The following is a 21,388-nucleotide window of genomic DNA, read 5'->3' as shown; positions in this document are numbered from 1 at the left end:
AGGGAACTTGCAGCAGAACCAAATTGTAACCCACTTACCGGCTGTGTAAACTTGAGGAGCTATTTAATTATTGTGACTCATTTTCCTCATATATGAAATTAAAATAACAACAATAAATCACAGAGTTGGGAAAATTAAATCTGAAAATCTATGTGAAGGGTTTCACAGAAAACCTTTCACATCATAAACACTCAATAAATAACTATCATCAACAGTAGCAGCATTATTATATGAGGAAAGTTCAACCTCACTAGTATTAAAAAAATGAAAAGATAATACAGGAAACTATGTCCATCTATCAAATAATTAAAAAATGTTACTGGAGATGGTGCCATGAAATAGGTACACTGATATATCACTGGCGGTACTATAAATTGGTACAATTCTTTGGGAAATAAATTTAGCAAGTGGTGCAGAGGATTAGAAATATCCGCAAACCTAGTGATTCTACTTCTGGGTATTTAGCACAAAGAACACTTAAAAATACTACAGAATTTTAGGGAAGAAGATGTCAACTGTAATGCTATCTATAACAGTGAAATTTTGGAAGAAATAGCAATGTGCAACAATTATAAATGCTTAACCATAATTGTAGCATTTTTGTTGAAATGTATGAAATATGATAGCCATTAAAATATATTGGTTAAGCGAATAAAATAGTGTGGAAATATATATATCATTATATTAAGAGAAATACTGGCTATATAATGGTACATACGGCATGAAGTTTACCAAACTGTTAACATTGCTGATACCTGGATTATGAAACTATAAGTTATATTTCCCCTTATTTCTAATTCTCTATTTCATAATTTTCCCATAATTAATGCTGTATCAATTATTATGCTTTTAGTTGCAAGTAACAGAAAGCATAACTCGTTTAAACAAAGGAACTTTCCTATCTGACAGAACTGGGACATCCAGGGCAGGCTGGGGTTCGGATGCAATAAGGGCAGTGCCTCAACACCACAAATGCCCCGGTTCTTTTGATATCTCCACTCTGTGTTCTCAGTGAGGGCTTCAGCCACAAGTTGGTTCATCGCATGGTTGCAACAAAGCAGTGGCCAGAAAAAGTCATGTGCTGACTGGCTAAAAAGAGCATTCTCTGGAGTCTGTTAGGAAGAAGGGGAGAAGTAAATTGATATTGGAGAGATAAGCAATAATGTCTTCTCTACTTTGCTACTATTTTAATTTTTCAAAGTACATTTATTGCTTCCAAGATTTTGAATGTAATTCATTTCATTGATAAAAATTTGGAAACACCTCACACATGATCCCATTACATGAAACAACCATTGTTAACATTTTGGCACATTTGTTTTAAAAATCTAAACAATACTGATAACAATACAGATAAACTCACATTTGAATATATGGATAGATATAGAATCTTAATTCATTTAATCTGTAAATGGGATTTTAATTTCTCAATAACTTTCCATCATATAGAAATTGCATAATTTATTCAACCAATTCTCTCTTATAGGTCATTTGTGTTAATTCCCTTTTCATTATTATATATAATGTGGCACTTAACAACATTGGATGTAGTATTTTACCTTAGGATAGTTTCCATTGAGATTACTGGACCAAATTTGGAAAGATTCTTTTATCATATCGCCAAATGAACACATATTACATATTTTTAATGAGAAAAAATCTAATTAATAAAATATAAAATGGGAATCATATTTGCCCTGCTAACTTCATAGGTTGATGTAAACATCAGATCACGTAATGTTTAAAAATGTTTTGTGGCCGGGCGCGGTGGCTCACGCCTGTAATCCTAGCACTCTGGGAGGCCGAGGCGGGTGGATCGCTCGAGGTCAGGAGTTTGAGACCAGCCTGAGTAAGAGTGAGACCCCCGTCTCTACTAAAAATAGAAAGACATTATACGGACAACTAAAAATCTATATAGAAAAACTTAGCCGGGCATAGTGGCACATGCCTGTAGTCCCAGCTACTCGGGAGGCTGAGGCAGTAGGATCGCTTAAGCCTAGGAGTCTGAGGTTGCTGTGAGCTAAGCTGACGCCACGGCACTCACTCTAGCCTGGGCAACAAAGTGAGACTCTGTCTCAACAACAACAACAACAAAAAAAATGTTTTGTGAAAATTAGTCATTATATAAAAGTAAGATATTATTTTGATGCAAACAAACAAAGAAAACCACTAGAAACTCCTTTAGGACAATAATCTCTCTTAGAGATTAGTTTTATCATTTTTATCGTACACATTGTCATCACTTTAAACAACTTTTAACATTTCACATCCTACCTGTTAATATAATAGAAGCAACTTTTGTCTTAGTGACTGAAGCATTTAATATTCACAGGACTTTAATAATCTATTAATTAATTTAAAAAATCATTAAGCATGTAACTATGTGCTATGAATAAAACTATGAAACTAGAAATAGCCTAGTATAATTGAATGTGGAGGACAAAAACAATCAACTAAAATGAATGTAATAAGTGATGTCATAGAACAAAAAACATTTCACTGTGGGAACCAAGAAAAAGAAGTAATTAATGCTTCCCTTTCTTCTCCTATTTTGTCCTCTGCTTCAGTTTCTACAGCTTGTTTTCTTTGCCTGGACTTTTAAAATCTTGCCTTGTTCTGCCCTCAGATGTCTGTGTGGTCTCATTTCTGTCTGCCTTCATAAGCTAAGAATCCTTGACATGCTCTAATAACCCTCCTATTGCTCCCCTACTCTTAGATCACCTGTCTCTGTGACTGGAGTCTGATCTCCAGCCTGTGGAGGTGCTTATCAGGGCCTCACAATTCTGCCTCTGCTTTCCTGGGCTGACTGGCTATTGATGTGATGTTGTTCATGCCTCAGAAAAATGTATCATACTCAAAATTACTAAAAATTTTAAATATAGGAAAAAAGTGCCAAATGTAGAAATAAAAAGGAAATAATATGTATTTCAATTCATTATATTATACAATTAAGAAACTTGGAAACTTTAGGAGGTTGAACCGCGTTTACAGATGGAGACTTAGGTTTCTTAATGTGTTAGTTACTTAGGGAAGAATAACAACTCAGCCAGACAGAGTGATGTTCCATATGATACTTACCAGAGAAAAGGAGACACTTGAGGAACCTCCATAAAACACATAAAAATAATTACATCATAATGTTGAAAGCCCAAAGGAATTTTTTTTAAAACCACCACCAGGGCTAACAATAAAATACAGCCACATGTCATTTCTCTTCCCTTTGAATTTGTGTGAGAATTCTGGAGTTGTATTTGTCCACAGGATGATAACATAAGATAATTTATTAACTAACTTGCCCATTTTAAAAAGTCTAATAGATCCTAGGTAAGAGTAAAATATTCTCCTGTCAATGTGTCGCCATTTGTGCCAAGATCCAATATGTAGTGTGTTTGCTATATACAAATGTTTATGTCTTAAGAGAAGAAATACGAAGAGCAAAATAGGGAATGTCCAAGACTAAAGTTGACAGAAATATAAATAAAACAATAATTATAAACATTGAGAAGCTACTCATTTTGTAAATTACTCATGTATTTTCTTGGTATTTAAATCTTTAAATTTTTGGTAATTTGTCATATTCAAATATAACATCTCAATATGAGAGAGCATAAGTATCAGTGGTGGTGAAAGTAATATCTGTCATATAATAGTAGTGAAGGAAATGAAATAAAGATTGTGATGTTTTATTCTTTTTGATTAATGTATAAGGATTACAGGATGTTCACCCTCTTAAAGCATTTGGAAATACAGTATTTGATTAAAATGATGACACCATTTCTTGTAAAATCTGATATATTTTTAATTTTGGCATAATCCATAATAGTGATTTATTATATACTAATATTTCTAAAATATACTTTTTTGTTTAATAAACCACTGAATAATTTAAGATATTAGCCTATAAGCATGCTTTTGCTCCATACACCAGGCTGCTATTGCACTGAAGGCAGTGGATTCCATCACGGGGGTTATAGGATCCAGGGCTGCAGATCACTGTGAAAAAAGAATAAGTTACTAAGTCACATTTTCCCATAGTGTCACATAAATTAATTTTACATGGAGGATAAACTTTCAAAGAACATTCTTTTTAAGTTTGTAAAAAAAATTTAATTATTATAAAATATACATAAAATTTAACATGATAACCTTTTTAAGTGTATATATAGTACAGTAGTTTTATGTATATTCACACTATTGTGCAACTAATCTCCAGAAATTTTCCATTTTGCACAACTGTAACTCTATATTCATTAAACAACTCCCCATTTCCTCCTCCCCCAAGCTGCTGGCAACCATCATTCTACTTTCAGTTTCCATCATCAGTTTGACTACTCTACATATACCTCATACAAGTGGAATCATACAATAAAAGTTTGACTTTTCACTCTGAGCCTGGCTCATACCAACACTATGACCTAAAATAACTTTACTGATCACACAATGTTGAGTTTAGAAGACTGACTGGACCATCCTTTAAGTTATATAGCGGAAGCTACAAGAGGTCAACACTTCAGGTGGAACCAAAGGTGCTTATCAGGTGGCCCATAATAACTATACCTTAGATGTGTAAAGACAGCTCAAAATCTAGGAAGGGATTGCATCTTGTTTCCTTTGATTTAATTATTTTAATTGACAAATAATAATTGTACATATTCATGAGGTACACAGTGATGTTTCGATACATATAATGCATAATGATCCATTCAGGGTAATTAGCATAGCCATCATCTCAAACACTTATCATTTTTTTATGTTGGGAATCTTCAATGTCCTCCTCCTAGTTATTTGAAACTATATGTTATTGTTAACTACAGTCATCTTACAGTGACATAGAACATTTTATTTCTAATAATCTCCTGATTTCAAGTCCTATTTCTACTACTTGCTAAATGTGCTATTTTGGAAAAAATTACTTAGCCTAACTTAATTAAGTTTGATTATCCCTAATATAAGATAACATATACCATGAATATATTACCACACAAGGTCAAATACCATCTCTGTTATTGATTAACTTTGGGATCCTAGGTAAAGCAGTCAACTCTTTTAGTGCCACTCTCTCCATTTGTAAAACAGGTACAATAATAACTAACTTCATAATATTAGCTAGAGGATTAATACCAGATGACTTACATGAAAAAGCACCAAGTGCATCACAGGCATCCAATAAATAAATGCTTAACCCTGCGCACTGGGACCACTGCCCCTATCCATCTCTTCCACTGTAAGGTAAAGTCATGAATGTCAGGTGGTGTCATCAAGCCTTCTAATTGGACTGGGGACTCTGATTATCCTGTTCCTCCTTTTCCTAGTGCAAATGTGGTTGTATAAGGATCCCAGAATATGTTAACAGAACATCTAGGGCATGCTTATTATGGGCCATCAAAGAAAATTATTTTTCTAGCACCATGATTCAATAATATACGTTAATGTTTGCATCTGGTTCATACTATATTATTTAATTTCATATCATTTACTTTAAAATGTATTTTTCCAAATTGGAACTATTTTAACTGTTATTCAGAGTATATATTTTCTATTCTGTGTTCCACAGAGTTCCTCAAATTTTAATAGATGTTTTATTTGTGAAATAATGTCTCAGTTGGGAAAAAAATATTAAAGTCAAATATATTTATTTGCTTCAGTAATAACAAGAGTGTTTAAACTGGTAATGTATACAGTAAACTTCCAATGATGTAATGTAATATGTTTCTCAAAGGTGTGTGATCACATTTCACTTTTTCTCAAAACACACATTAATATTTCTTAAAACACAAATATGGAAATGCTGAGCAAAGGTATTCAAAGTGTTAATTACACACCTAGGTTATATTGATTGTCACAAATAGAACTGCTACTGGCATAAAATCATCTAAATCCAAGCTTAAATAAATATGGTCTCCTAATAATTATTCATAGAATTAATAAACCTTCATAACACAATATGGATAAGACCAGAGAGTCCTTTTCTGTAACACTCTTTCCTAGTATATATACTAAAATATTTTTTCTCTGTTAAGTGGAACTGAAGAAAAATGTTAAAATGTTATTTAAATTTAAAGTACAAAATTAACAGACTATTTAAATAAAGAGAGATGGAAGCGTTGGTGACTAGTAAGTACTAACATATGAAGAAGTGATAAGAAAGTATGGAAAAAATCCTTTGAATTTGGATAGGGAATAATTTCTTAAAAAGAGAAATGTACTAACCATAATGGAACATATCTATTTGGTGTTAAAATTAAGAATGTAATCAAAAATCATAAATGTAACAATAGTCAAGGAATAAAATTGGGAAAACAGTTGTAGTTATATAACTAACAATGGAATATTATTCAGATATATACAGAACATTAACTTATATGACTCAATGAGAAAGTGATAGAAAATTTAATTTAAAAATAGGCACAAAAGAGAAAATACAAATGGTCAACTAATGGCTTTTTTGTTGAGCCAACAAAAAAGTATTACAACAAATTAGATTTAGGAAGTGCAAACAGACATTAAAATGTTTGAGAGTGAGGTCAACAATGATGGTGAACTAGAAAGCTCCAGGCCCTCATCTGCCTGTGGAACCATTAAATAATCAACAGGGATTGGCTAAAATAACTTGACAAGAGCTCTGAAAATCAGTCATATATCTGCAGCAATCAAATGAATGCCAAATCTGAAAAAAGCCATGTTCAAAATGGCAGGAAAATTTGTGGCATTTTTATTCATCTTTGCTCCATCCCCTTCCCAATCCAGCTCTGTTAGGTTCCATTCCACATACTTGAGAGGACAGAGCAGACTAAATTGGCAACCTTCTAACTTGTCTGAGAGCCACTTGCCTGCAGGATTGGTTTCTCACAGGCAGAGTTCCTGCAAACTGCAAAAGGAGTACAAAGTGGAACATGCCTGGGGCAAGAGATTCCTGAGGAATACAATAGAACACTTCAGGCCCACAGAAGCAGCAGGAGGGAGCCTCCTAGAGAAATTAAGCATTTAAAAGCAGCCATATATACAGAGGAATCAAGGAAAAAAACTACATGTAGCAACAAGCATAAGAAAAGATGCTCAGTATCACTAATCATAAGAGAAAAGCAAATCAAAGCTACAAGAAGACATTGACTAACATCCATTAGGAAAGACACTATTAAAAAAACCAGAAAATACGTGTTGGTGAGGATGTGGAGAAATACGAAATCTTGTGCACTGTTGGTGGGAATTTAAAATGGTGAAGCTGCTATGAAAAAAACAGTATGGAAGTTCTGCAAAAACCTAAAGACAGATTTACCATATGATCCAGCAATTCCACTTCTGGGTATATATCCAAAAAATATTGAAAGCAGGATTTCTAAGAAATATTCACACACCCATGTTCATCACAGCATTACTGACAACGGCCAAGAGGTGGAAGCAACCCATATGCCCGCTGGCAGATGGGAGAATAAACACAATGCAGTACATACATAAATGAAATATTCAGCCTTAAAAAGAAGAAATTCTTGTCATGTCTTACAACATGGATGAAGCTTGAAGATGTTGTATTAAGTGAAGTAAGCCAGACCCCAAAAAGAAAAATACTGTATGATTCCACTTATAAGAGATATCTACAGTAGTCAAACTCATAGAAACAGCAAGCAGAATTGTGGTTGGTAGGGAGTGGGGAGGAAATGGGAAGTTCTTCAATGGGTGCAGTGTTTCCATTTTGCAAGATGAAAAATTTCTACAGATCTGCACAACAATGTGAATATAGTTAATACTACTGAACTGTACATATATTTTTCAGTTTCCAAAACGTTGCTCTTTTTTATTTTTGCCAGTCAGCATGACTCCAGTGCCATTTATTAGTACTGATTTTTAAATCCATTGCTTTTTTTTAAAGTAAATGATTCATAAACAGGAAGAATACAATTCTGAGAAGAACCAAGGCAATATCAGCATCTCTAACTTATTTTAAATTAATTCATCAAAACTAAAATATGAACATATTTCAATATTGACTGTTTTAAAAATATAGGTCAAAGCCATACTAAATTTGGACCATTTCCCTAAATAGTACAATAAAATTCAATGGGTTTTTCAACAAGGGACATTCACCACCTCTCGAGGTATATATAAGTTAGTCTACAAAACTACTGCCTCCATTTCCCTCAGCCAACCCCTATAAAGATCCTTACATTTACCACAATATCCTAACTACAGCATTAAAAAAAATCCTTATATATATGAATTACATATATTTATTGGTATCTTGAGAAAAGCTGTCATCATGTTGTCATCAGGTTAGATTAATTCTATTTAATTTTAATTTATTAATTTTTTCTTCTGTTCTTTTTTTTTTATTTCAGCATATTACGGGGGTACAAATATTTAGGTTACATATATTGCCCTTGCCCTCCCCTCCCCACCGAGTCAGAGCTTCAAGCATGTCCATCCCCCAGACGGTGCACATCACACTTATTATGTATGTATATACCCATCCCCCCAATCTGCCAGACGCCTGATGAATGTTATTCCTATATGTGCACTTAGGTGTTGATCAGTTAAAACCAATTTGATGTTGAGTACATGTGGTGCTTATTTGTCCATTCTTGGGATACTTCACTTAGTACAATGGGGTCCAGCTCTATCCAGGATAATACAAGAGGTGCTATATCACCATTGTTTCTTATAGCTGAGTAGTATTCCATGGTATACATGTATCACATTTTATTAATCCACACATGTATTGATGAGCACTTGGGTTGTTTCCACATCTTTGCAATTGTGAATTGTGCGCTATAAACATTCGAGTGCAGATGTCTTTTTTATAAAATGTCTTTTGTTCTTTTGGGTAGATGCCCAGGAATGGGATTGCTGGATCAAAATGGTAGTATATTTAATGGTGGTCAAGACATCAATTTTATGTGTTTTTTTACTACACTTAAAAAGAAAACACTAAAACAAAAACATTTATTTATTTCCAACAAATAAAAAGCCAGGAGCAGGCATTTTGACTAGTGAATTCTACCAAACATTTAAAGAATTGACTCAGGGAAAGATGGCCAATGAGAAACACCTCCAAGCCAGAGTATCTCTGCAAGAAGGAAAGATTTTAGATGAAAGTGGAAAAAAAAAAAAAGAAAAGGCACACAGACATAGATTAGATGAGGGTCAGAAGGAAGGGTGCTTGAACCTACAGGAGACTCCACGGGAAGAAGTTGAGGAGTAGAACTCGAAGGACAAAGCCATCAGCAGTTTCTAAGTGCTGACAGGCTTGCAGACTAGTGACGGGTAGGTGGAGCAGTTAAATTTCCCCTCCCTTGCATCTTGGACTGCAGGTGGGCTCTCGAGCTGTTGGAGAGACCTGCCGACACCAGCCCTGAGATTGCTGCCACCAGTGAGTGGAGAACCTCTTGCAGAGAGGGCATTGGGATCCCAGCTCCCTTGAGTGCTTATCAGAAAAATAATCTATCATGACCAAGTGAGCTTCATCCCAGAGATACAGATATGGTTCAACATACTCAAATTTATAAATGTAATTCACCGCATAAAAAAAAAGTAAAAACAAAGATGATATGATCCTCTCAACAGACCCATAAAAGGCATTCTACAAAATTCAGCAACCTTTTATGATAAGAACCCTTAACAAAATAGGCATAGATGGGTCTCACCTCAAAATGATAAAAGTCGTATATGACAAACCCACAACCAACATCATATTGAATGGGGAAAAATCGAAAGCATTCTCACTTAGAACTGGAACCAGACAACATTGCCCTCTATCACCGCTTCCATTTAACATAGTGCTGGAAGTCCTAGCCAGAGCAATCAGACAAGAGAAGGAAATCAAGGGCATCCAAATGGGAGCAGAAGAGGTATTGCTCTTTGTTGACAACATGATCTTACATCTAGAAAAACTCAAAGATTCTGCTATGAGACTACTGGAATTGACAAACAAATTCAGCAAAGTCCCAGGTCACAAAATCAATGTATACAAATCAGTATCATTCCTATACACCAACAACAGTCAAACTGAGAACCAAATCAAAGACTCAATACCCTTCACAATAGCAAAAAAGAAAAGAAAATACCTAGAAATATATTTAACTAAGGAGGTGAAAGATCTCTACAAGGAGAACTATGAAACACTGAGGAAGGAAATAGCAGAGGATGTTAACAGGTGGAAAACCATACCATGTGCATGGGGCAGATGAATGAACATTATTAAAATGCCTATACTGCCCAAAGTGATCTATAGATTCAATGCAATCCCTATTAAAATACCAACATCATTTTTCACAGATCTAGAAAAAATAATTCTATGCTTCATATGGACCCAGTGAAGACCCCTGTATAGCAAAAGCAATCTTAAGCAAAAGAACAAATTGGGAGGCATCAGTTTACCACACTTCAAGCTATACTACAAGGCTGTGGTAACTCAAACAGTATGGTACTGGCACAAAAACAGAGACATAGACCAATGGAACAGAACTGAGAACCCAGATATAAAACCATCCTCATATAGCCATCTAATCTTTGACAAAGCAGACAAAAACATACACTGGGGAAAAGAATCCTTATTCAATAAATGATGCCGGGAAAATTAGACAGCCACATGTAGAAGACTGAAACAGGATCCATACCTTGCACCTCTAACAAAAATCAACTCACGGTGGATAACAGACTTAAACCTGAGCCATGAAACTCTAAGAATTCTAGAGGAAAACACTGGAAATACTCTTCTGGACATTGGTCTAGGCAAAGAATTTATGAGAAGACGCCAAAGGCAATCACAGCAACAACAATAATAAATAAATGGGACCTGAATAAATTAAAAAGCTTCTGCACAGCCAAGGAAACTATCACGAGAGCAAACAGACAACCTAAAGAATGGCAGAAAATATTTTCATGATACGCATCCAATAAAGAGATAACTAGAATCTATATAGAGCTCAGGAAAATCAGCAAGAAAAAAATCAAACAACCCTATCAAAAAATAGGCAAAGGACATGAACAGAAACTTTTCAAAAGAGGACAGAATAATGGCCAAGAAACATGAAAAAATGCTCAACATCTCTAATCATCAGGGAAATACAAATCAAAACCACGATGAGATACCACTTAATTCCAGTGACAATTGCTTTTATCAAAGCCCCAAAACAATAAATGTTGGTGTGGATACGGAGAGATAGGAACATTTATACACTGCTGGTATATACAAACTAGTACAATCTCTCTGGAACGTACTACGGAGATACTTCAAAGAGCTAAAAGTAGAACTACCATTTTGATCCAGCAATCCCATTACTGGCCATCTACCCAAAAGAAAAAAAAGACATCCTATGAAAAAGACATCTGTACTAGAATGTTTATAGTGGCACAATTCACAATTGCAAAGATGTGGAAACAACCCAAGTGCCCATCAATACATGAGTGGATTAATAAAATGTGGTATATGTATATCACAGAGTTCTACTCAGGCACAAAAAACAATGGTGATCTAACACCTCTTGTATTATCCTGGTTAGAGCTGGAGCCCATTCTACTAAGTGAAGTATCACAAGAATGGAAGAACAAGCACCACATGTATTTACCATCAAATTGGTATTAACGGATAGACACTTATGTGCACATATAGTAGTAACATTCATCAGGTGTCGGGCATGTGGGGGGATGGGTATGTTCACACCTAATGAGTGTGGTGTGCACCATGTGGGGGATGGACATGCTTGAAGCTCTGATTTGGGCAGGGCAAAGGCAATGTATGTAACCTAAACATTTGTACCCTGGTAATATGCTAAAATAAAAAAAAATTAATACATTTTTAAAAAAGAATAATTGGAGGAAAACATAAAAAAAAAATTAAAAAATAAATTAAGAAGAATTAACACCAATTCTTCTTAAATTCTGCCTAAAAATTCAAAAGGGGGACAAATGTCAGACTCATTCTATGAGGCCAGAATTTTTAGCAAAGCCAGGGAAAGATATGTGAACTAAAATAAAATCTTCAGCCCTCCTCTCTTGGCCAATGGGGCCCCAGAAATACCTTAAAGCTGGGGTGCTAGCCATGAGAAGGGAGGTCAGACATGTCTTGTCATGTCCACCTCCCTTCTTGGAGATATCCTTTGTAATTCATTATCAGGCCTAAGACTATGCAAGACAAAGTTTGAACCATACCTGCAGGTCATAAATTTACTTAACAGATCACTTGAGTCTGAGTATATATCCAGTATATGTCTGGTGGCTTGTCTCTGATTAACAGACTTCCTTATCTGATTAACAGACTTCCTTATCTTAACTTAAAACAGTCTAGGCCTTCAGACAATGTTTCATTTCCTTACCAATACAAATCAAAGAATCTTTAAACCCACCTATAATCTGTAATGCCCACTTCACTTTGATATGTCCTACCTTTCGGGGGCCAAACCAATGTATGCCTTCCATGTATTAATTTATGACTTTATGAGTAATTCCTGTCTCCCTAAAATGTTTAAAATCAAACTGTAACCCAACCATGGTGAGACCACTTACTCAAGATTTCTTGTGTATGCTCTCTTGGCAATGGTCACACATATGCAAATTAGAATAAACCTCTTTAAATTATTTTACAGAGTTTGTGTTCTTTTCTGTTGACAGATACTAGAAGACAGACTACAAACCAATATCCATATGAATACTGATGGAAAAATCAACAACAAAATACTAAACTGAATTTAACAGGATATTATAAAGATGACATTTTCCAGAACAAGTAGGATTAATTACTGGCATGCAAGGAATGATTCAATATACAAAAATCAATCAATGTAATGTACCACATTAATAGAATGAAGGGAAAAAAATCACATGATCATTTCAATTAATGCAATAAAAGCATCTGACAAAACTCATACCATTTCATGATAAAAACACTCCAAAAAATATGAAGAGAATGGAACATCATCAATCTGATAAAGGAGCTTCTTGAAAATCCACAGCCAATATTACATTAAATGGTGAAAGAGTGTAAGATTTTCTTCTAAGATCAGGAACAAGTCAAGGATGTCTGATACCTGCTTCTATTCAACACAGTACCGGAAGTCTTACCCAGAGCTATTAGGCAAGAAAAAGAAATAAAGTGAATTCAAATTAGAAAAGAGGTGTAAAATTATTTTGTTCAAAGAATGCATGATCTTATAGGTAGAAAACCCTATAGATTAAAAAAATCTGTTAGAACTAATAAATAAATTCACCAAAGTAGCAAGATAGAAAGTTGATATATAAAAATCAGTTCTGTTTCTGTACATTATGAACAATCTAAAAGGAAGATTAAGAAAACAGTTCCATTGTAAATAGCATCAAAAATAATATTTAGGGATAAGCTTAATCAGGGTGGTAAAGACATGAACACTGAAAATAACCAAAAATTTCTGAAATTAAAATTAAAGTCACAAAGAAATGGAAAGACATTCCGTGTTCATGGGTTGAAACACTTAATATTGTTAAGATGTCAAATTAAAGCTTATCTATAGATTTGATGCAATCCCTATCAAAATACCAATGACTTCTTTTTTCAAAAATCGAAAACTCTATACTAAAATTCATTTGGAACCTCCAGGGATTCCAAATAGGCAAAATGATCTTGAAAAAGAAAAATAAAGTTCAAAGTCTCACATTTCCTTATTTTAAAACTTACTACAAAGCTACAGTAATCAAAACAATGTGGTGCTAGCATAAAGACAAATATACAGATCAATACTACAAAATAGATACTCCAGTAATAAACCCTTGCATATAGTGTCAAATCATTTTCAACAAGGGTACCAAGATCTTTCAATGAGGAAAGGATAATTTTTTTCAACAAATGGTGCTGGAAAGCTGGATATCCAAATGCAACTGAATGAGATTGGACTCCTTCCTTTTTCATATACCAGATTTAACTCAAAATGGATCAAAGATATAAACTTAAGAGCTAAAACTGTAAAACATTTAGAAGAAAACATTGGGTAAAAGCTTCATGATATTGGATTTTGCAATGATTTCTTTTATGTGACACCAAAAGCACAAGTAATAAAAGAAAAATTGATACACTGGATGCTATCAAAATTAAAAACTTTTGTGTATCAAAGGATACTATGAATATAATGAAAAGGCAACCCACAAAACAGCAGCAAATATTTGCAAATCATATATCTGATAAGTTGTAAATATCTAAAATACATTTAAAAACTCCTATAACTAAACAATAACAACAAAACAAACAGCCCAATTAAAACATGGGCAGAGGACTTGAATAGACACTTCTCCAAAGATGATATACAAATGTTAAGTAAGTACATGAAAAGATGCTTAACAGTACTAACCATTAGGGAAATGCAATTCAAAACCATAATGAGTTACCATTTCTTTCAAACATATTTGGACAGCAAGTATCAAAAAAATGGAAAATAACAAGTGTTGGTGAGGATGTGGAGAAATTGTGAGCCTTGTGCTTTGCTGATGGGAATGTAAAATGGTGTAGCAACTATGAAAAATAGTATGGTGACTCCTCAAAAAATTAAAAATTTGTAAAATTACCATGACCGAGCAATTCTACTTCTGGGTATATACTCAAAAGAATTGAAAGCAAGATCTCAAAGAGATATTTATACACATTATGGACTTAACGTTTGTGCACCCCTAAAATTAATATGTTGACACACTAAACTCCAATTTCAAGGTGGGGCCTCTAAAGGAAGTAAATTTAAATGAGGTCATAAGGTCAGATCCCTCATCTGATAGGATTAGTATCCCTGTAAGAAGAGACACCAGGGAGACTGCACATGCACACACTCGCTCTCTCTGTCTCCAAACAGATACATGTGAGGACATACCCCAAAATGGCTGTATGCAACCAAGAAATGAGCCCTCACTAGAAACCAAATTGGAACTTTGACCTTGGACTTCTAGCTTCCAGAATTGTAAGAAAATAAATTTCTGTTGTTTAAGCCACCTAGCATATGGAATTTTATTATGGCAGTCCAACTTGACTAACAGAATACATATCCAAAAGAACTGAGAGTAAGATCTTGAAGAGATATTTACACTCTGATCACTAATGTTCACTGTAGCATTATTCCCAATATCCAAGAGGTAGATGCAGCTCAATGTCCATCAATGGATGAATGGAAAACAAAATGTGGTATATACGTGCAATGCAATATTATTCATCCTTAAAAAGGAAGGGAATTCTGACACATGCTACAACATGGATACTAAGTGAACTAAGCAAATAACAAATAATGATTAATATGATTCCATTTATATGAAAATATAGATATGGTATCTAGAATAGTTAAATTTATAGAGACAGGATGTAGAATGGTAGTTTTTCTGCGAGGAGAGCAATGGGTAGTTACTGTTTAAGGGTATAGAATTTCAGTCTTGGAAGCTGAAAAAGTTCTGCTGATGATGATGGATGGTGATGATGGATGGTGATGATGATTTCACAACAGCGTGACTGTAATTAACACCACCGAATTGTCCATTTAAATAAAAATGTAATACATTACATGCTCATCAGATCAGTACATAGCTAAAATTTGATTATGCTATGGATTGACATAAATGTGGAGTGACATAATTTCTCCTATACTGTTCTTGCAAAAGTATTAATACAACTGTGGAAAACATTGTGACATATTTTAATTAATTGCGTACCTTATGATCTAATATTAGATAAAGACCTTGAAAAATCATGAATAGTAGGGACATAAAAGCAAAAATATTCATAATGGCATTGTTTCTGTAGCAAAAAAGTTAAGGAGTAACAATCAATTTCAACCAACAATAAAACAGATAATATGTTGATACATTCATATAACAGAAAATTATACAGAAATGAAAATTTTAAGAACAGTGTTATAACTACAAAAGTATGAAGAAATCTCACACATCTGGGTTATAATAATGTGAATAGGTTAAAATAACCTATAATAAGATAGGTTCTCAGACTGGATTTTTAAAAATCCAGCTACATACTATTAACATAAAAACGTATATTTAAAACAAATTAATTTGCATATGTACAATGCAATCACAAATAAAACATCAACCATGATTTTACTTTATGTAACTACACAATCCAATTTAAAATTGACAGCTTTTGGGAGAAGAGAGGTTGCACCATATATGCATGTGTTTCAGGAACAACTTTGCTGAGATTGAGGTTAGTGTGGAAAAGCAGGGCACTGAGTTTGATGCTGGGAAGGGCATTTCAGACAGAGGAACCATGAGTAGAAACTCAGAAGAGGATAAGCACGGTGGATGTCATGGAATAAGGAGAAGTCTAGCTTGATGGCTGGATTACAAAGTATAAATTAAGTAGATGTGGAATTTAAGGCTTGGAAAGTAAGTTAAGGCCATTGTTTGGAGAATATTAAACAATAGGATAAGGAGTTTGAACTTCATTATTTGGGCAATTAGGATCTGGGAATTTTAGGGAACAATGTGACAAGAACTCTGTCTCTGGAAGATTTATCCGGCAAAGGGACTTTGGAGGGATGGGAGGTGGGAGGAAACGGAGGAAGGAAGACAGGGGCAGATTATTGAGGCGATGGCAGGAGGAAAAGAAGGAATAGATTAAAGGTCCACCACGGGTTTGACCTATTGTGGTGGTAGTAGGAATCAAAAGAAGGGGGAAAAGGTGAAAAGTGTTCAAGAGATTGAATCTGTAGAACTTGATCTCTTGGATCTTAAAGGTTTAGAATTGTGAGATGACATAAATTAACTCTGGATGAATGGAAGCATAGACCATTAAAACAAATTGTAAAATCAGGAAAACACTTTTGGCTTGGAGTGGTTTCATTACTTAGAAAATGATAGATGGAAATGTTTAGTTGCCAGATGGAAATGTGCGTCTAGAGGCAAGAAGTTATCTGCCCAGAATATGATAACTGAAGTTGCAGCAGAGAAGGAACTCATCCAAGGAGAGAGTGTTACAGGAATAGAAATGGAGCAATGATGAAACTTAGGGGCCACCTACATTTAGGGGTGAGGGAAGGAGAAAGAATCTTCCAGGCAATCGGAGAAAGACCAGAAAGTTGGGAAGGGAATGAGGTACTGCTCTGTTTCAAAAGTGAGGCGGAGCCTTTCAAGATGAAGCAGGTAAACAACAATGTTAAACAGCAAAGCAAAATGGAGAAGCATCAAGCATGAGGAAAGGCTGTCAGAGAGAAAAGGCAATTAAATGGCTTCTGGTGGCTATGAAGGTAAACAGTTTTTAGGAGAGAAGTAGCACCTGATACCAGTACACAATGACTTCATAGAGCGAGTACAGTCATGCACAGCATAACAACATTTTGGACAATGACAAACTGAATATATGAAGGTGGTCCCATAAGATTATGACCTAGTGACATTGTAACCAACATAATGTCATAGCACAATTCATTACTTACTTGTTTGCAGTGCTGCTGGTGTAAACAAACCTGCTGTGCTGCCAGATGCATAAGAGTATAGCACATATAATTATTAATATATACAGTGCATAATGCATGATAATGACAATAAAAGACGATGCTACTGGTTAAAAAATAAATAAAAAAAATAAAATTGACACCTTTAAAGAAAAAAAGAAGATGGTCTCTATGCATAAGACATTTAATAAAGTTTTAGTAATAACCATAGAAAGGTAATGTATGTAATATGTATGTTTATATATGTATGTGTATATTTACACATACAAATATAAATGAGTAGATATGTATGGTATGTACTCTTCACAGAACTGAAACAAAAATTTGCAATTACTGAAATAAAATATTAGAGATTTTTTTCATGCTTGTGAGACAGGTAACATTTTCCTAAGAAAAAAACAAATAGAATTGCAACAGGGCCAAAATACCTAAAACAATCTTGAAAAAAATGAACAAATCTGGTAGACTTAAACTTCTAAATTTCAAAACTTACTACAAAGCTATAACAATCAAAGCAGCATAATACTACTAGCATTAATACACACACACACACACACACACACACACTAATGGAACAGAATTGATAGACCAGAAGTAACCTCATACATCTACGCCAACTGATTTTCAACAAGGAAGCCAAGACAATGAAATGCTGAAAGAACAGCTTCTTCAGCAAGTAGTTCTGTGAGAACTAGATAGCCACAGGTCAGAGAATGCACCGTTGAACCTCTACCACACATCATTTACAAAAGTTAGCTCAAAAATGCATGGATGACATCTTTGAAAAAAACACAGGGGAAAATCTTCATGATTTTGGATTTTGCAATGGTTTCTTAGATATGACACCAAAAGCAGGAGTAATAACAAAAAACCTAATAAATAAACTGGACTTAATAAAAATTTAAAACTGTGCACAAATGAACATTATGAATGTGAAAAGACAACTAAAAGATGGGTAAAAATATTTGCAAAGTATAAATCTTTTAAGGGTCTAAGATACAGAATATATAAAGAGCCCTTACAACTCAAAAACAAAAAGACAAAAACTCAGCCAAAAAAATGGGCAGAGGACTTACATAGACATTTCTTCAAAGAAGATACACAAATGGTAACGAAGCACAGAAAAAGATGCTCACAGCATTAGTCACTTGGGAAATGCAAATTAATACTGAATGAGACACTATTTCACGCACACCAGAATAGCTAAAATAAATTTTTTTAAAAAAAATAAAATAACAAATGTTAGGCAGGACATGAAGAAACAGATAATCTTATCCATTACTAAGAAGATTGTAAAATGGTGCTGCCACTGTGGAAAACAGTTTGGCATATACTCAAAAAGTTAAACACAGCATATGATCTAGTAATTCCACTCTTTGTACATACCCAGAAGAACTGAAAATGAGTACTTAAGCAGATACTTTTCATGAATGTTCAAAGCAGCAGTATTAACAATAGCCAAAATGTGGAAACAATCCAAATGTCCATTAATAGATGAATGAATAAACATACAATGGAATAAACATACAATTCAACCATGAAAATGAATGTAATGCTACATGCTACATCATGGATGAATCTCAAAAACTTTACGCTAAGTGAAAGAAGTCAGATAAAAAATACATATTTTGTGTCTTCATTTACATGAAATCTCCAGAATAGGTAAATGCATACAGACAGAAAGCAGGCTAGTAGTTGCCTAGGGCTAAGGGTAGATGAGAATAAAGAGTAACTACTTAATATGTACCAGGTTTCTTTTTGAGGTGACTAAAATGTTTGGAATAGAGGTGGTGGTTGCACAACTTTGTGATTGTATTAAATACTGCTAAATTGTTCACATTAAAATGATTAATTTTAATTTATATGAATTTCAACTAAAAAAAATTGAATAGAGCTTCATTTGATCTGTGAGCCAGTATAAATGAGTGAACTGATAACCAGAAGGAGACAACAGAGTCAATCATGCAGGAAACAACAAATGAAATAAATGCCCAAAATCCTTGAATTAATGAAAGACATGAATCAAAGAAATCAGCAAACACTTCTCACAACATATTCAAAGAAATCCACCCCTAGGCAAACTGCTATAAACCCAGAATAAAGAGAAAATCTCCAAGCTATACAGAAAAAAACCCCCAAATCCCAGCACATTACAGGATTTGGGGGGATCTATATACACAGAAGCTCATGTCTCATCAGAAACAATAGATGCTAGAAGAGTATGGAACAATGGTTTTCTGGAGACAAAAGTAAATTTTACAACTAACGAACTATCTTTCGAAACTAAAGGAAAAAAAAGGTAATTTTTAATAAAAAAAAATAGACATTGTGGATGGTAACACTGCACCATAAGGAAGGCTAAAAAAAAGTTCTTAGCCTGAAGACAACTGTTTCCGGATAGAATAGAAAATCGATTTACCATCTTGCCTGAAACAACCAAAAACATAGTATTAGAATAACCATACAAAATATATGGAAAAAATCATTTTTAAGATACTGAACATCAAACCACAAGGGACTCTGATTCTTTAGAAATGGGTAACAAAAGATGTGAGCACAACAATTGTGAGAGTACAATTGGTAAGCTAATTGTCATAGCTTATTGTCTTGAGTGAGTTTCTGAGAATATGGTACAGGGACCTGAGGTGGAGCCCAGCAAAGTGTCTGAGTGAGGAGACTAAGCCAAAAGACAGAGAAGACCAACACAGCTGGAGTTCTTAAGACTGGGTACCGGAGAGGAGATAGCTGCTCACAGAGAGAACCCTGGAGATGAATGGAACATCTCTCCTGCATATGTAACAGAAACTAGCAGGTGTGTGTGAGGAAGCTACCTCAGTTTGGAAAAAGGACCATCTATTTTGACAGTATTAGAGGGAACACAGCGTGGCAGTCACTCAGGATAATGAATATTGTCTGGTCCCAAAAGCCAGAATGGAAAACTCATAATTCACAGGGCACTGGGTAGAGCATTGAGGAGGGGAATAGGAAATAATTAGCCTAGATTGAACACTGAACCAGAAACACCTATCAAATTACAAAGCAAGACATAAAATAATCAAACTGTTTCCAAGAAACGCATGAATTGTATCTGAAAACTAAGATCAAGAAGAAAGAAATTTGTAGGAATACAAAAATACCCATCAGTAAATAAGGTAAAATTCACAATGTTTGGAATCTAAACAGAGATTACCAGGCATGTAAAGAGGCAAGAAAACACAACCCATAATGAGGAGAATAATCAAATAATCAAAACCAAAACAGAACAAAGGAGGTATACTATTTGGTCAATAAAAACTATAAAACACCACTGAAAGAAACTAAAGATGATCTAAAGAAATAATAAGACAGTCTGTGTTCTCATGAATAGGAAGACTTAATATTCTTAAGACATCAATATTACCCAAAGGGATCCACAGATTCAATGCAATCCCTATCAACAGCCTTCACTGAAGGAATGTAAAAGCCAATCCTCAAATTCATATGGAATTTCAAGGGCCCTGAATAGCCAAAACAATCCAAAAAATAAGAACAGAGTCAGCAGATTCATACCTTCAAATTTCAAAACTTACTACAAAAGCTATATAGGCCAATGGAACAGAAATAAGTCCATGGGACCAATCAATTACTGATAAGGGAGCCAAGTCTATTAAGTATGGAAATAATAGTTTCTTCAACAAATGGTACAAGGACCACTGAATTTCCACATGAAAAGAAATGAAGCTGGACCCCTACTTCACACCATATACACTTATTAACTCAGAATGGATCTATGACGTAAATATAAGAACTAAAAGAATAAAATTTCCAGAAGAAAACATAGGGCTGAATCTTCACAACTTTGGACATGGCCAATAAATGCTTAGACAGACACTAAACACATAGGCAACAAAAGAAAAATAAGTTGGATTTTATTAAAATTAAGAAAATTTCATCCATCAAAGTATATTACCAAGAACTTTGTTGCTTGGCAAAGTAGAAATGTGTGC

At 34.3% G+C, this 21,388-nt stretch overlaps 1 protein-coding gene across 1 annotated transcript in view; it reads right to left on the bottom strand.

The window, feature by feature from the left end:
• Nucleotides 1–3,798: 3,798 nt before the first annotated feature.
• ZPBP (zona pellucida binding protein) overlaps nucleotides 3,799–21,388 on the bottom strand; it is a 132,994-nt gene continuing 115,404 nt past the window's right edge. Inside the window, exon 8 of the mRNA XM_069462305.1 lies at nucleotides 3,799–3,993. Within this exon, the coding sequence (XP_069318406.1) occupies nucleotides 3,899–3,993 (95 nt within the window). The 3' untranslated portion in view covers nucleotides 3,799–3,898. The remainder of the gene's footprint in view (nucleotides 3,994–21,388) is intronic.

This window comes from Eulemur rufifrons, chromosome 29, assembly GCF_041146395.1.
Source record: "Eulemur rufifrons isolate Redbay chromosome 29, OSU_ERuf_1, whole genome shotgun sequence".
In the NCBI taxonomy this organism is placed as follows: Eukaryota; Metazoa; Chordata; class Mammalia; order Primates; family Lemuridae; genus Eulemur; species Eulemur rufifrons.
Note: the sequence above shows the minus strand (reverse complement) of the source record. Positions and strands in the feature narration are given on the sequence as shown.